Here is a 17,103-nt window from a genome sequence, read left to right as displayed (position 1 = left end):
CCCTGTTTCACCCCCTGTGAAACCTACAGTACATATACATCCTGACCTGCTTCGACCTACGCCAATAAACCAAACAAAAGGGTAATAAAAGTCATTCGGAGCACATCGTACGAATTTAGGTACCGCACAAACACTAGTGTGACTAGTATCCAATGAGAATGGCAGCGCTACTATTCCCGCTGGCCAGTGATTCCCCTGACATCTCTGAATTCTAGGCGTCTGAGACGCGCCAATGAGCTTGAGCGCACACACCGGAGCCCCTCCGGTGACGCATTTCCAATGTCAGAGGACAGAAGCAGAGTGGTGGCAAAGCCCCCTTGAAGCAGCCAGGCTCTTCTCCAACTCACATTACAGGCGTAAGACTCTTTTCCACAGTATGCAGAGCAAGTATCAAAAACAATTCCACAACTTCTTGTTGTTGTTGCTGTTGTTGCTGTTATTGTTGTTGTTGGACTTGTTCAATGTAGGGGGTGCTGATTAGGTGCGAATTGTCTTGCATGACCAAAGCAACTACTCAGAGCACGCATTGCTGTAAGAGTACCGACTCCACCGGGGGTCAGGGTAGAATCAAGGGACAGCTGCAGCCAGCAGCGGCATGATACAGTGGGTTGGGGCCGTTGATTCTCCAAACAAGGGGGCCAGCGTTGAGAGCTGCCCTACGCACTCCGTATTACGTAGTGTGTGCATTGTACTATCCTGCTTTCGTCGAACGAATGGCGGTCCTGCGTGCTGAGAAGAGTTTACTTAACCTCCCCCCAGCTTCCAGCTCCCAGGTTGGTCTGGGAGAGCAAAAAGGAGGCTGCCCCGGGATTTGTTTGTGAGCCCCAGGCCCCCTCACGAGCACAGAGTCAGAAGAAGTCTTTGGCCAAAATACTGCCGCAGCGGAGCTTATTCCGGGCCAGCCTCCTTAGATCACTCAATAAATGAAAATAGCATGAGCGAGACTGACATCATATGATTGAGCCGCACGTACCTCCAACATCGAACGTCCAGTATGACGCTTCAGCTTGGATGATGATTGAAAAGCGATGAAGCTGATGCAGTGACCCTGTGGATTTAATCGCGCAGAATTGTACACTCCATGCAGCAACAGCAGCAGCAGCAGCAAGAGGAGGGCGAGGAAGTGAAAAGACGCAGACAGGAGTCGAGGTTGAACTGCACGCCTGGGGTCGTTGCTTACCTACCCAAGGAGGCCTGTCGTGGCTGACCCCTCAATGAAATCTTCCCTGTTGAGACCTAACTGCCCTCGAGTTTATGGGAACGAACTAATAGGATTAGCTGAATCAACCCGTCGCCGAGGCAGCTTCACGCCCAAACGTCTCAGCCAACAGGAGTCGACGGCTATTACATCGGCCTCCTCTTGTATTCACAATCTCATCTTACGCCGTGCCCACGAGTGAACCGAGGTTTGGGGTTTTATTGACTGCTCTCGGCAATCCACGGACGTCTAGGGATGGACTGGAAGCCAGGACCTGTGCACCCTGTCCCAGAGGGCCAAACAAATGACCGATCGGCGACGGGCTTAAGACGACTTTTGCCAGCGGCCAGCAGCAGCGTCGTCGGTCCTAGCGGGGGACATTTCAATAACCCTCCCGAGCGTTTAACGAAGCACACTCGACATCAAGTGCCTGCGGCATGCCTGCAATGCCGAAAGCGAAAAGTCAAGGTACTAATCTTAATTTTTTTTTATCAGAAAGATCTCGGGTCTCTTGATTGTTTGGATGTATCTCATCAAACCCCCCAAGATTCGATGCCATGTACAAGTATCTGACCAAAACGTTATCATGTTCTGTATCCGACTCGGAAGCCTGTCACACTGTGACTCCCTGGCAGTCAGGTCAGCTGAAAGAGAGCTTTCTCCCAGCAGGTGGGGAAAAAAAAACACACGGCAGTTTTTCTGTTGCAAAACTGCCAGCCTTTCGCCGACGTTAAAGAGGCAAATCAAAGTTTTTACAAGCCATTGAGATTGCGAAACTGACAAAATTTGACGGGTTATTGTAGTGCTCAGGGGAAAGGCCATCATGCCATCGATGCTCCCAGAACGAACTCGACTGTGAATGGGACACGGAGCCCGATACGCCGCGCGTCGTGTCCATCCGGAAGCGTAAGGAAGAGCTCGAACGCGAAAATGAGGACCTGCACGAGCTGTTGCGTTTCTTGCACTCTCGACCAGAGGAGGAGGCCGTTGAGATTTTCAAGCGGCTGCGAGAATCCGGCGATGCGCTACAGGTACTCGATTTTGTGCGCAATGCCGACCTGCTCTTGCAGAGACGACAAGTGGTCAAGAGCGCAAGCCCAAACGATTCCAACCGCTTCAGTGCCGACGTTGACGATCTGCCAGCAGGCTTTCTAAAAGTCCCTGCGCGGCCATGGACCACTCTGGCCAACGATGGCGTCGTCTCGGAGCTTATAACTGGCTTTTTCAAGTGGGACGAACCCTTTATCCTGGCGTTTGTAGACCGCGAGGCATTTCTCGAGGATATGCGTGGCTGTCTGCCCGAGACAGCCAAGTACTGCTCCTCACTGCTTGTCAACGCCATCTGCGCGCTGCGAAGTGTATGTTTCGAGAAAAACCCTCCCACCGCTCATTGTCGGAGCGAGTTTCCTTTCGGGGGGCAGGTGGCTGTACTAACTCAATGGGCTCAAAGCACAATTCAAGACGCGCAAAAGCCTATGGACACGTGAACGGGTGCGATATGCGATCCCTATTCTTCGAAGAAACGAAACGGCTACTGGACGACGAAAAAGGACGGACATCGCTATGCACCGCCCAGGCTCTCTTCATAATGTACCTTTCGGCGGCAGCTATGGGAATGGACCGTTCCGCGCGTATGTATCAACTTGCCGCCTGCGATATGGTGCAACATTTCCGAATCCCACATAGCACGAAGGCGAAGGACGAGGAAAAAGATAGAGGCTTGATAGCAAAGGCCTTGTGGGGGATGTACTGCTTCGAGAGGTTGGCACAACGACCACGTCGGTTCCAGTTCAATATTTCGGATTGACTGACCAGTTCGCCAAACGCAGTATTCTTGCCTTTGCCTACCTTCGACCGTCCCTTCTCCAGACACCGCCGATTCCGCAAAGTTATATCAGCCAATATACCAAAGATACGTCAGCTTTCACTCTTAACGACCGTCAAAACGCGGCGCTGCTCAACGCGTCCTGCGGCTTGTCGATAATATTCAATAATTCAATGGAGTACAACGGCCACATAGATGTAGAGAAACTGGGAAGCGAAGAAGACATCAAGAGACGGATCGAAACCTTCTCCGAAGTACGAGCATGGCGCGACGCGATACCCCACGACCTACAGGTCACAGACGCATTCTACCCCCCAGCATATTACTTGAGGTAAGAAGCGGCCCTGTTTGCGTCGATTAGTCGTCCGCTCTGTTCAACAGTCTAATCGTTCGGTAGAGCTTACGAAGACCAAGTCATCATGAGCATATTCCGGCCTCTAAAGCCGGACTATCACCTACCAGAGGATGGGTATGTGGGCGATTTGCTCCTAGCATACTGTGAACGCAGCATCGCTGGCATTGAAGAATATGAGCGGGCACTCACCCTTCGAGACTGCTCGAGCATGATTCTCATCCCGCTGTTCAATGCATCCGTCACGCTGGCGAGGTTGTTGCGTCGTCAAAAGACTCCTGACCTTTTCGCACGGGCATGCCGATTGATACGGGATCGCGTGGACGATTTCCCTTGTGCTAGGTTATTTTTGCAGGGTCTTTTGGCGATGGCAGCAGAGAGCGGGGATGAAATACCAACGGTGGCAAAACAACATTTCGAAGGACTTCAACTGAACGAGGGCGTGCTAAGGGATGTGCCAATCAGCTTCGTCGTTCCATCCTATGAGGACGGGAGGGGTGGGCTAGAACGTTGTGATGCTGGAGTTCAGTTGGGCTATCTGATTTCGAATTGGAGTTCGCTCTTTGCGTCCGAGCGACCCGACGACAGTTGACGACACTAAACTCCATACGGAGAACAACAGCCAATGTAAATCAAGCCGGGTTTTAGTAGACAATAAACGATTTAAAAATAATGAAGGCGATAGCCCCGCGTCTTTCAAAAATCTTGCCTCAAGTAAAACGTGAATGTCCATAGAGTCTTTGTCTAGACAGAAGTTGCTGCCAAAGCCAAGAATCAGATTTCCTTGCTACAAGGATTACTCTGCGGCTCAAAAGCGGCTTGTTTTCTCTGTATTCAATACTATATCTATGAATGTTGACTTAAAGCCTCTGTCCCCGTCACAACCACGTCATCAGCATCTTTTTTCCCCTTCTTCACCAGTTTCCGAGTAAATACCCACCGGGCAACAATGCGGGGGAGAACGAGCTATTTTAAGCGATATTAGAAGCACTAACAATCTGAAAGTCTCACAAAAAAAAAAGGTGGTATTGGTCAAGTGAACGTATTGAGCTGTATGAGTGGAGGTAAACGTGGCAAGTTTGCGCTACCTGAACAAGCTGCGAGGACTGATCAGTAGGTAGTAGCCGATGACTAGAGAGCTTGGGAGGCAGAAACAAGATGATGAGGGCATGATAAGGCCTTGTACGCCTGTACGTCACACGCTTTGCACCCCGGCCTGTGAAAGGGGGCTGATGCGTACTGGTCCCCAAGGGAGTAAATGGTACAGTTAGTACATGGACAACACCAGTGGTGTTCCTAATCCGAGCCAGAGGAGTAAAAACTATGTTTTTCATTTAAAAATCAACGAGGAAATCTCCGAAGACGCGCGGATAATTGAGATACGATCAGGCAATGAATAAACATCGCAAGTGTAGCTTGGACTCGAGGGCTTGGACAGGCTGAAACTCCAAACGAAGTCAAGCTCTTTGATGGCATTGAATGCATAAAACCATACGAAGAAACGAGTCAGCCAGTCAATTGGCCCTGAAGATACAGGCGAGCCAAATACGCCGTGGCAATGGGGCCACTGTGCGTATTTACCCTTTTGTCAACGGTAGGGTGGGCTTGGAAATTGCCTCGTTGTACGCCGCCATGCTTGATAGCAATTCAGTTCGCTGTTTTTCTTTTCACTTGATGACCAGCGGACGATATTGTCCTGTTCCGGAAGCACATGATTGATATAGCTTCCTCGACAGACGATTCTCTTACGAGACATGGGCTTAAAAAGTCGGCAGTAGAGCGATTCTATGGAGGCAAACATTCTGAAGTAACACGTCAGATTTGCGTGCAACAGTGTAATGGATTCCGCTTCATTCACGTCAAATCTGGAGGAAAACCACTTCTTGTCGCCGACGGGGAACGTCGCCAAAGACAGTGACAGTGAGTGGGTGTTCTGAAAAGAGAGTGCCGTTTGCTGGCAGGCAGCCCGAAAGTATTGGCCTGTAGTAGCTGCGACTCACCATTCCCTCAACGTTTGTTGCTTTCAGAGGGTCCTAGAACAATGAGAAAGACAGTCGGAGAAATTAGTCCGGATCATGGCTGCGGGGCCTCAGATGTTGTATCATTGTACGAATGATAATACCTATCTGACTGGCGACAAATGTATCGTGTCGTTCTCATACATTGGCCTCGAAGATGAAAGTTAGTGAGTAGATCAGTCGATTCATACCTTGGAAAAGGACCAGAATGCTCCCAAGCAGTGGCACCGTTGATGCGAGGGACACGCCATGTCTTCTGCTAACTGTAATGATATTGGTGCGACCTGAGGGCCTTAACCGGGTCGGACCAGACCCCTTTCAGCAACAGGGATGACAGCTTGCTGGGACATCATTGGGTAGGGCACTGACATGGCTTGAGGGACCAGCTATTACATCTGGCCCTGTCAGCTATTGTTGATCAAGTTCCCTTATCCCCAAACCCAATAGTTACAAATACGCACACGGAAATGCCTCGTCCCGGCAGTCCATCCTACAGCCCAGGCCGTCGTTCCCTCATTCACACCTCCCCTCAAGATGGACTCGAAACGTGGCGATGATGCAAACGACACGGCGACGTCTTCTCAGGCCTCTAGCTTACCAAACAACCTGCGGACTCTTCTACCAGCGCCAACAGCAACTAGCCCACCTGTTATCTCGGAACCGGAGCAGCCCCCAAAGCCACCCAGGCAGCCTGTCCCGGCTGCGTGTCTGCAATGCCGCAAGAGGAAAGTAAAGGTAACACGACGAGGAATGGTGAAAACATGAGCACATGAATCGAACATTCGTACGTATAGAGCAAAAGTATCTTTTGCCACACCGTCGCTTTTAAGGAGGATGGCATTGGTTTTCGGCATCAACTCCGGTGATGTGGGGCAACGCGGTTAGGAAAATATCAAATCAGTCATACAGATGCAGCACACACAATCTCGTCCAAACAATGCCAGATTCCCCTCCCATCACCTTTGGCCGCCAGAATCTAAACTTATTCATTTTTGATTCGCAGGTGGTGTCATACTAACCGTTCGTCTCCTTTGACCTAGTGTACTGGCACTCGACCAACTTGTTCCCGCTGCTCCATCCAGGGGCTCGACTGCAAATGGGATACCGAACCGGACACGACCCGTTCCGAATCACTTCGGCGACGGAATGAGGAGCTGGAGCGAGAGAACGAGGATTTACACGAGATTTTGCGATTCTTGACTCATCGGCCCAAAGAAGAAGCGCTGGAGATCCTCAACCGATTGCGATCTACTGGTGACGTGTTCCGAGTGTTGGAGCTCGTACGCGTGGGAGACCTTCTTCTTGGAAAACACTCGAAGGATACCTAAAAAACTTGGAAACTCCATTAATACGGTCGCACCAAAGATCAAGTCCGAACATGCGGGTTCCATTCGACCTGGGGCGGGTGGGAGGACAGATGGCACCAGCGACAGAACGTAAACACAACATCCGAATTTGATGAGGAAACACCCGACTTCCTCATCACTATCACTACAAACGTTTCAGCATCATTTTCAATTTGATAATTGCCTGGGGATTTCCGAGATGGGTTGGCTCGTCCTCGAAGCGCTGCTCAAGTTGATCACCAGCCCGCGAAGAACTTTGACTTGGCGCGACGGAATTGACTCAACATGCCGACTCGCGGCCACCGGAAGTTTCAAGCGGAAATCGAATGGCAGTATCAAACAGATTCGGACCACGATGACAACTTGCGGATCGTCTACTGTGCTGCAGCTCTTAGTGGCTCTCAACTAGGCGGAGGAGCAACTTCGTAGACGACCGACAACGCAAGCACCAAGCAACAATCAGGAATCCGAGTATAAGTATCTTGTACGTGAGACAATCTTAGGACTGGTATTCCGCTTGATTTAGCTGGCCGATTACCTGAAAAGGTCATTGGTAGCATAGGAGTTGTAGCCTTAATAACGCTTCCACATCCGCAGACAGGCTCTTCTTCTAGTAAGTTTCGCCCTTGAAAAGCTACTAGTAGCTTGGATTTATTTTTAAATCTTGAGGGCGGGCCTTTCAAGAATTCACAGCTGACAACGATGAAGGATTTTATTAGATTTCTGCACGATTCGATGGATGCCGATGACATCCCGATACTATTCTAAAAAAAAACAATGACCACACCCGATCGAGACATCGCCGATATGTCATTCTACCAAGGAGGAATAATGAAGGGCGTGGAAAGAAACGATAATTGATTGTAGTGGTTGGATGTTGCTCACCAGCTACATGTGGAAAATTTAATTGGCGTGGCGTATTCGACTATGAAACCATTCTCCATACTTGCCTTCAATCAACGACAGAAGACGATGGCCACGTTACCCGTAGGCAAAAAGCCTCGTAACAAACCCCCAGCTGACCTTGCTCAAGGACACAACTAAACTATAGGGGAAAGCTAAATGTGCACATCAAGGGGGGAAAAAACCAACCAACAAACTTCAAGAGCATCTTTTGCTCGGCAGACAGCACTATCTCGACGCACATAATATCAAATTTACATTATCATGACCTGGTATATTACAGGTCGGTGATGCCGAACCTATAAGTTTCATACTGTTCTTTTTAATATACCCAAACCCGTATTATTGTCACATTCCCTATTGCTTTAATTGTCATCTGTTGTGCGATTGAGGCGCGGTGTTGTCGCGTCGTCGGCGACTCGGTCTCCGGTGGCATTTCCTCTTGTTAGTTGCAAGTCAGTGTCGCCAAAGTCAAAGCAAGTGATAGTGCTTCTAGTACTATGGCATGAGTAGTGGTGTCTATTCTGCTTTCCTACCGTACGCGACTTCCACTACCTTAGTTGGGTAGCATCGAGCCGAGACGGCGTCCACCTTATATGTTATTCCACAACCTGTTATCGTTGACCCCGGTGCAAATCCCATGTGTGTTTGATGTCCTTCGATATATTAGCCGCCGGTCCAAGACTCGGCAATCTGTCATGCTCTGATCTGCCGAACAAATCTGAAAATGTATTTCGAGAGCTATCGATGTATTGATGACGCTGGGGCTTTGCTAGTATTGAAATGAAGCCATCTCAAGAGGCTCTCGCGCTGCTACTTTCATACTGCCTCAGGCGAAAACCCCTTCTTTTATTTTGGTTCGTTCACCTTGTGTTAGACGATTCCGAGATATTGAAGGGTGTTGCTATTCCCGACGTGACAGTAAAAAGAAACACGTCCAATGTTCCTAGGCGGCCGTAAAGTCATTGTAATGATAACCAGGTCGTTTGGAGGACGTCTGCTAGTTGAATGTTGGAGCTTTTTGATGATGTTTGCTACCTTGGGTTGCGAACGAGTTTAACAAGTGCATCGAGAACGAATTTCTGGCCACCCTAAACACATTTGCCACCCGTGAGCTGGACAAAGCCGGGCCATGTAGCTGCCTGCGCTAAGCGCAGAATTGCCATTACTTATGCATCGGGCCAAATCGTAACTTCCTACCGAGCTGGCTGTCCTTCTTCTTGGATCCATCGGCTAACTTGGCCATGGATCTGGCAACTCAAGATAGTGAAATTTCAACGAGGGGCCTGCTCTCGGATGTGATTCCCAAGCGAAGGCGCTGGGGATTTATTCACACGGGCCGCATCGGTCGGGTTGTCGAGCATCGGACCGAACCGTTTGGGTCTAAGCGTTTCCTGTCAAAATGGCAAACGCACCCAAACGGGTTTGCCGCCCAGCATTTCTGCGTTTCTTTTGAAAGCCTTTTACAAACGAGGGACGGAATTTTGTTACATGCTTCACTCTCAACTAGGACGACGCGCCTGATCGGGTGATGTGGAGATTGCGAAGATGAAGCTAGGTATCTCATCAAGCGCCACAAGACACCATTTTGGCCAAGGGAGAGATAAAGCCAATCAGGACTCCTCTGTCTACCAGTTTTGTTAACTCATGTATTTAAATTTATTCTTTGCAAAGTCAAGGCGTCAGAGGCACTAGCCGCCCCCGTCAGTACACAATGTTATGTCATGATACCAAGATTGATACGAGCACAGTGTACAAGGGAAGGCAACATACGGCTCATTTATCAGATGCAATGCGGAGTGAAAGTGGCTATTAAAGTGGATATTTTAGTCTTGGCATAAATTGCGTCTTGTGGCACTCAACAGGATACTAGCCATTAATGCTCTTTGAGTGCAGCCCTCAACGAACAGCAATGGTAACTGCGCTGGAACAGAAACATGTTGCTGCTATTGAAAGAAATACGGACGAGAAGGAGCAAATAATCGACGAGCCCTGGGTGCGGATTGAGTGCGAAGTGCTTGTGCCACATTTGAGAGTGCATAAACGCTGAAGGAGATGAGGGCCCAAGTCATGAGAATTTTAAGCAGGTCCCTTGTGGTTGAAGGCTTTTAACCATCATTCGTAACATTGACTTAGAGGGCAGTTTAAAGACAGCCTTGAGGCAACTCTCAATGATTGTAAATTTATAAGGAATATTACTTGGGATTCATCCAGGAGTTGTATTTGCGGTCCTCGGACCAGCAACCTGACCGAAGGATAGCGAGTGGAGTAATAGTCAATCAGTAACAGACAGTACGAACTTCTTTCTAGCCCCATACATATTTTTACAGGCTTTGGAAAAATATGGATCGCTTTGTGGCTTGCAATGTGCCTGTCAGCCGCAGTCGATGGGATAGATTCAGCGGGCCGCGGGGTTTTCTTTGCCCGCGGTTGAAATATCAAGCGAAGCTTGGTCCATCTCCACGGTAATTCCGCTCCTGCTTGCTCTTGAGACCTTTGCACGTGAGTCAAACAGTCGGAAACAATCGATAGAGTCCGAAAACATTTACTTACCTCCATTGAAGAATCATAATTACCACCCAAACCACGATGCCTGAACAAAAGCTTCACAAACATCACGTATCGAAAACCACCCGCACTAGTGGGGCATGTTTGGCCTGCAGAGCAAAGAAACACAGGGTGGGTTCCTAAGCCATTGACTGGAGCTACATTGATACGCAAAGGGGAATATTGAACTGACTGCAGTGTTCAGTGTAGCGGAGATAGGTGTGTTTACTTACCTTCAGTTGGTAAATTGAGTAACAAGGACCTGTTCTAAGTCTTCATCTCCAAGACCACGATGCGCACAATGCGGTATCAACAACGTTGTGTGCCAATGGCCGGAACCGAAAAAACGGTACGTTTGGATTTGATTTCTCTCAGGAATCAATCAGAAGGAAACTGATAATCTAAACCAGCGGCCCTCCTAAGCATTATATCATCACGATGGAGAGGCGTCTACTTGAAACGGAAAACATGCTCTGCGCTCTAATGTCACAGGCCTCAAATGATCAAATCGAGTCTGCCTTCCTTGAATTGAAACATATCAGGCAGAACTGTGACGGTCACGCAGAAACATTCGAATCTACTAGAGGAAATAAGTTTGGGCCCGCTTACTGGGAAAAGTTCCCTTTAAACTCTGTTCAGAGCGCGAAAAGCTGGTGGACCGATCGGTCATTGGCCGTTATTGATGGTGCTTCATCCTCTATGCCAGAGCCTACCGATTGTATGTTGGATGATCAAGAATCTCCTCACAGTGGCAATGAGTATGGCGAGGAAGTAGTCTTTGAGACATCTGAAACCTTGGCCAGTAAATCTCAGGCTTCTATGGCTACCAATATGTCGACCAATCTGGTTGAATCCCACATTCCAGATTTTGAGCAAGGAAGGTCTGATCAAGAGATTGACGAGGCTCTAGAAGGCAGCGATGTAACATCGATGAGATCAACCAGAAGAGCCATACTTACGCCTCATAACAAGGAAGAATCCCAAAGGATACCGACAAACCCTTCTCCTGCACAGGGCTTGGAAGATTTTGAAGAGGCATTTATTTGGTAAAATAGATACAACTTATCTCTATGGAAAACCGAATAAGTTCGTTCTTTTCTAAGTAAGATATAGCACGCGTGACAATGAAGGCATTGGTTGGGCGAGTACCTAGGGCAATGTTCAGCATTATCAGTTTCCTTTCCCCGTATGACTAGTTTCGACCCGTCCAGATTCTTCACTGAACCTGTCCTCTGATGGGATAGATTTAGAACAGATTCAATGTGCTATGCCTACTACACCTCACATTCGGCTACTTGAGCCAGAGTAGGCGCTGAGCGAGAACATGCGTCGAGTGCGGAGTAATTCAACTCCGCAGATGACCCACCCACAACCAACCTTTGATATCACACTCCATACCCCCTCATGCCCCTCTAGCGGTGACAATGTCTAGGGGAAACTCTAGTAAATATTGACCCTTTCAGTTGTCACGAAAAGATGCCGGAGATTGGAAGTCTTAGGGCTCTTGCCAACGGTGAGAGTCAGTTTGTCGGTAGCTCTTCCGGTGTCTACTTCATCAATACTGTGAAGCGAGCTTTTTCATCCAACGCAAAGGTTACAGCAGAAAGCACCCAATGTACCGAAACCTCAGATGCAAGGCTTCATAATGAGCCATCACCAGAAGACTGCATAGTTGGCGTGGAGGAGCGAAGGGAAGGCGCCAACACGACAATAGTAAACGACTACGATTCACACACGCCTTCAACCAAACCGCCCTCGCAGATCACTACTATCTCGGATTTCTGGGATGACATGCGCGACCTACCCGACTATTCAACAGCCAGGAAACTAGTCCTGACATATTTTAAGATATGGCATCCACTAGTCCCATTCTTGCAAGGGCCAGAGTGCCTTGCGGAGTTGAAAACCCTCTACACCTCTGAGGACCAGGACAAACACGACGCTGCCTTCATCAGTCGCCTAGTCACCTTCAGATGTATCTTCAACATTTCTCTGCTTGACTGTGATGATGCTCTGAATATAGGCTCTGTAAAGATTCGAGCTAGCTCAGATCTCCTGCCTACTCTTAGCCTTCTGGCCCTCCGAAGTGACGCCCGGTCCATCCAGGCATTGCTTTGTGCTCAAGTCTACTTCGTTGCAGTCATGTCATTGAGGCATGCATCATCTATCGGCGGCCTCATATCTAAATCGATCTTTCAGTCCGGTATGCATCGTTGTCCTGTTCGGTACGAACACTTGTCTGAAGACGAAAGGTCAATGCGAAAGCGTATATTCTGGAGTTCCTATGTTCTCGACCGCTTTGTTAGCCAGTCATTGGGACACCCAAGTGGAATTCAGGACTCTGATATCGATGTATGCCCTCCTGGAAATCGAGAATTTCATGAAACTGTTCCAAAACTAGCGACTTCTCCTTCGGGATCTGCAGCAGAAAATACAATACTACACCTTCCAGCCAATCATCGCGGACGGCGGGCAGCGTCTGCAGAGCAAGAGGACAACAGCAGAGGGTCTTCCATAGAAGCAGAGGAAGATGTCGAGTCTCAAGCGACGATACATCCTCGTGAAGAGTCAAGTTGCGATACATTCACCACATCCGCTGCAATTCTGAGACATCGCCGAGAAACACAAGCCATCCTCGAAAGCCACGTCCGCCATTCACGACTAGTTGGAAGGATTCTTGACGTTTTTCACAAATCTATCCATGCTCGTGACATGAACAATCAAACGATCCTTTACCTCAAGGCTGACATATCCTCCTGGGGCAATAACCTCGCGAATCCGCAGCTGAATTTGAGTCCTTCAGATATTGCGGAGCTCACCCCAAACCCCAAAATGTTTCCCTTCATCACCTATCACTACACGCTACTCCTCTTCAACAGACCATCTCTGTCTTTAGACTCAAGATGCGCTGAATTTCAAGCAGCGCTTCAGGCGTGCATTAGTACTGCAAACAAAATCATCACAACAGTCGAACATTATTCACAGTCAGGTGGGCCGTTGTTCTGGCCTGGCTACATGTCTGCCGTTTGGATGAGTGGTCTTGTCTTGGCACTTGCTGCTCGGCTCAAAGCGTACAAAGTCCACAAAGCTCAGGCGTAAGGCTTCTTTACTTCCTTTCATAGGAGTGTTGACTAATGAGATGGCAGTGGTATTCAAGCAGCCCTAAACTTGCTTGTAGTTATGGAGAAACGATGGCACATGGCACGTGACTGCAGAGAAGTTCTTTCCATTCTGCTGGCCAGTATTGAAAGTGAAAAGAGAGGATGTAAGAGAAAACGTTTGGGAGAAAACACAACGTCTGAAAGTCCAGCGTCGATCATCAATGACAACATGGCGAGCAATCTGAGAGAGGCCAAGAGGCCTGCTACGACTGTGTCCGCGTTTCGAGATCGCAACGACCGCAGCCAAATCAGATCGTCTCGAACCTCCCCTTGGCTTTCATCAAACAGGACTGAGAATCAACAGCCAAGGCATTTCGCTCAAAACGGTTCAGGATATGTGACAGCTGATCGAAGTCGGAATTACAACGCGCCTTGTACAGGAGTGACTCAGTATAGTGACATCGTACCGCTTCAACCGCCAACAGGTACTGCCGACTTTTTTCAAATGCCCAACCAGCCCGAAACAGACATATTTGAATCATCTTTCAATTCTAATTCACAAAACTCTATCCCAAGCATGAATAATTATATCGCACCTATTCCTACGACTTTTCCAGATCGGCATCGCATGGGACTGGGACAAATGGACCAATCCAACAATGTTGAAAACTTCTTCGATATATTTGACGGGGCTACATGGGGTTCTCTCATTGACATAGTCAATGGTGCGGGAGTTGGCAATTAGATTCGGCTCATATGTTTGCACAGGCCTTTCTTATCTAAGCACGCACTCATTTGTCTGGGACCTGCAGTAGGCTTCTCTATGCGTTGCTACGTAAAACAATAAGAAATTATAACCTTCAGTCCGAAAACGCAACTATTGAACCTGTGAGCGGACGAATGTTTCGACGTTCTCGACTTCATTGCTACTGAGTGATACTAAGAAACCATAATGCCAGCTTCAGTTGTTATCCAGAAAAATAGGCTTCCGCACAGTGAGAAGTATCTTCGATATCGACTTACTTCGGATTTTGTTGCATTTGTGGCTCAGTTTGGCGGGACAAAGCTAGTAGGGTTGTAAGTTTGTCGCTTGCTGACCTTTGAGATGGCACTATGGAGGCCATAGTCTTAGGGAGGTAGCCCTTCATTATAGTAGGAGTAATAAACGGTCCAAGTAAGTCGCCACCCTCTTGTCATACACGATACCCTTAACCTTAACTCCGCAAGGAGTTCTGATGCAAAGTCTCAAAGCAATAAGGCTGTCTACTTGCGGCTTCATTGGAGCTGAAACAAGGATTACGGATTTTGAACGAGAGTTTAGTATCCTAGAGCTAATCTCTGTAATATGTGAGCAATGTGAGAACAATAGTTTGTATTGCAACTTGACTGTGTACGCAGCATTTTGTGCACATTGATTATATGCAGCAAATTTGGTCGACTGAGCTTGAAAATACTGCTGACACATAGATAATGCTCAAAAAACAAGGAAAGTAATCACACAAGAAGCCGACTACCCGGAAAATGTCACTTAGGCTTCTGGAACTAGCAATGTCCTCGGCGCGGGACTTGAGTGGTGAGAAAGCCGCGGCCAAATATTTAGCCGCTGACACCCCTCACATGGGTTGGCGCCCGACTTTGAATGGCGGCAATCATCTTCCGATATCTTTGGTAATAATCAGCATAGCGGCTATATATTGCCATACTGTAAGCTCGCTGACCCTGGTATCATTTTCCAAACCTCATCGACATTAACGATACACTGACAATGACCTCACAAACATTGAAGATCGCGGTTATTCCAGGAGATGGCATCGGCAAAGAGGTGATGCCGTGGGGTGTACGTTGTCTCGAAGCAGCCGCCAAAGTTTTCAATCTCTCGTTACAGTTTGAGAATTTCGACTTTGCGAGCTGTGACTATTACCAGAAGCATGGCGAAATGATGCCGCCCGATTGGAAAGAGAAGCTCCTCCAATTCGACGCCATCTACTTTGGCGCAGTCGGCATGCCAGATCTCGTCGCCGACGACGTCTCACTTTGGGGGAGCTTGCTCAAGTTCCGCCGCGAGTTCGATCAATACATCAATCTACGTCCATGTCGTTTGATGCCTGGTGTGAAATCGCCATTGGCCAACCGCAAGCCTGGTGACATTGACTTCTGGATCGTCCGTGAAAATACGGAGGGCGAATACAGCAGTATCGGCGGCAAAATTTTTGAAGGAACAGAACGAGAGACTGTGATTCAGGAGACGGTAATGACAAGAGTGGGCGTCGACAGGGTCCTTCGTTATGCGTTCGACCTTGCTAAGAGCCGACCTCGCCAAAAGCTCACCAGTGCTACCAAGAGCAACGGCATTAAGATTACCATGCCATACTGGGATGCCCGTGTGGAGGAGATGGCAAAGAATTATCCAGAAGTCAAGCTTGAAAAGTATCATATCGACATCTTGACTGCGCACTTCGTACAGCGCCCGAACATTTTTGACGTGGTCGTTGGAAGTAACCTCTTTGGAGACATCCTCTCAGATCTCGGTCCTGCTTGCACGGGAACAATTGGTATCGCGCCGTCGGCTAACATCAATCCCGATGGAAAGTTTCCCAGTCTTTTCGAACCTGTTCACGGCAGTGCCCCTGATATTTTTGGCAAGGGTATTGCCAATCCGGTTGGGATGATATGGGCTGGACAGATGCTCCTCCAGCACTTCGGACACACGGATGCCGCCAACCTGGTACTTAAAGCTATCGAGAATGTTCTTGCACGCTCCGAAGTCTCTGTAATGACACCTGACTTGGGAGGCCAAGGCACAACGAACGGGTTTGGCCAGGCAATCGAATCAGAGATATATGCTCTGGGTCAGAGTAAGTAAACTGAAGACCCAGCTTGACATTGTTATCAAGGGGACCATCTTATAAGGATGTTGAAATTTGGAAAGAATTTCTGTTCGATATATGTCCTGGAGAGGACCACAGACAGAGGCTTAGACCTATGAAGTAGAATATCCCCCACTTAGTCAAACGCCTTCTGAAGTCATTCAGAGAGAGTTCTTGTTCATTAACCGAGAATCTGCCTTTTGTATGTGGCGAAGTTATAACTTCCGTAGGGTATGAAAGTCCCGTGCGGGTGACAGAAATTTTAGATGGCTATGTGAAAAAATAAAGTGGAGGTGGAATTTTATAATTAAAAAGTGAGATTCTTAGTTTCCCAGCCCGTCAAGTGTAAAAGGGAGGGAGTTTTGCCTTCTTGGCCTAATGCCAGGTGCCTTGCCGAGTGACCCACCGGCTACACGAGCTCCCGGTGTTGCAACTTTTGCAATGGAAGTCATTGAATGTCACGGCTCGACTGGCTGTGCTAGAGACTGGAATATTGTTTTAAGTAATCTATCGTTACACACTATCATACATGCTTGATCACAAGTATGTGTACGAGTGTCACGCTAAACAATAAAAAAAGCATCAACCATAACAGCAGATCAGACGAAATGGTCTCACGTAGGGACTAAGAATAGAAGATATGTAATAAAAAGCTGCTTTGATGCTTTTCTGTGCTCAAGTAAGGGCCACATTTTGGCACACGAAGGACCTTTGATCGGGTTTAAGCAAAGCGATGATGACCTAAGAATAGTGAGTTTTGTCTAAGCGGCCTTCCCATTGCCACATAGTTTTACTGCCTCTGACCAAACTTTGTGTGTGTGTGTGTGTGTGAATGTCCCCCACTGTCATAACTTGTGGAGTTCATTGTAAAAGTGAAATATCTCGTAAGTAATTGCTACCAACGAAGTTGAACAGAACATCCATTCCTTTTTGGTCTTTGACTTCA

The 17,103-nt window shown here is 48.2% G+C and overlaps 5 protein-coding genes across 5 annotated transcripts; all 5 read left to right on the top strand.

Moving 5' to 3' along the window:
• Positions 1 to 1,453: 1,453 nt before the first annotated feature.
• On the top strand, positions 1,454 to 3,967 carry CTRU02_206697 (Nitrogen assimilation transcription factor nirA 5; the record flags this gene model as incomplete). The annotated part of the gene is made up of 5 exons (XM_070204756.1): positions 1,454 to 1,666; positions 2,002 to 2,556; positions 2,649 to 2,959; positions 3,028 to 3,354; positions 3,421 to 3,967. The coding sequence occupies 5 exons, from the start codon at positions 1,454 to 1,456 to the stop codon at positions 3,965 to 3,967; spliced, it is 1,953 nt and encodes a 650-aa protein (XP_070061860.1).
• Positions 3,968 to 5,927: 1,960 nt separating this feature from the next.
• On the top strand, positions 5,928 to 6,721 carry CTRU02_206696 (uncharacterized protein; the record flags this gene model as incomplete). The annotated part of the gene is made up of 2 exons (XM_036732052.1): positions 5,928 to 6,128; positions 6,434 to 6,721. 2 exons carry the CDS (start codon positions 5,928 to 5,930, stop codon positions 6,719 to 6,721), a joined length of 489 nt encoding a protein of 162 aa, XP_036576283.1.
• A 3,510-nt stretch (positions 6,722 to 10,231) lies between these two features.
• CTRU02_206695 (uncharacterized protein) lies at positions 10,232 to 11,239 on the top strand (the record flags this gene model as incomplete). Its single annotated transcript, XM_036732051.2, has 4 exons — positions 10,232 to 10,321; positions 10,395 to 10,408; positions 10,476 to 10,538; positions 10,600 to 11,239. 4 exons carry the CDS (start codon positions 10,232 to 10,234, stop codon positions 11,237 to 11,239), a joined length of 807 nt encoding a protein of 268 aa, XP_036576282.2.
• Positions 11,240 to 11,665: 426 nt separating this feature from the next.
• CTRU02_206694 (C6 transcription factor) lies at positions 11,666 to 14,035 on the top strand (the record flags this gene model as incomplete). The annotated part of the gene is made up of 2 exons (XM_070204755.1): positions 11,666 to 13,284; positions 13,336 to 14,035. The coding sequence occupies 2 exons, from the start codon at positions 11,666 to 11,668 to the stop codon at positions 14,033 to 14,035; spliced, it is 2,319 nt and encodes a 772-aa protein (XP_070061859.1).
• A 1,020-nt stretch (positions 14,036 to 15,055) lies between these two features.
• On the top strand, positions 15,056 to 16,153 carry CTRU02_206693 (tartrate dehydrogenase; the record flags this gene model as incomplete). Its single annotated transcript, XM_036732049.1, has 1 exon — positions 15,056 to 16,153. One exon carries the CDS (start codon positions 15,056 to 15,058, stop codon positions 16,151 to 16,153), a length of 1,098 nt encoding a protein of 365 aa, XP_036576280.1.
• Between the last annotated feature and the right edge of the window lie 950 nt (positions 16,154 to 17,103).

This window comes from Colletotrichum truncatum (assembly GCF_014235925.2).
Source record: "Colletotrichum truncatum strain CMES1059 chromosome Unknown Contig_0003, whole genome shotgun sequence".
Taxonomy (NCBI): domain Eukaryota; kingdom Fungi; phylum Ascomycota; class Sordariomycetes; order Glomerellales; family Glomerellaceae; genus Colletotrichum; species Colletotrichum truncatum.
This window is presented reverse-complemented; position numbering and strand designations above follow the sequence as displayed.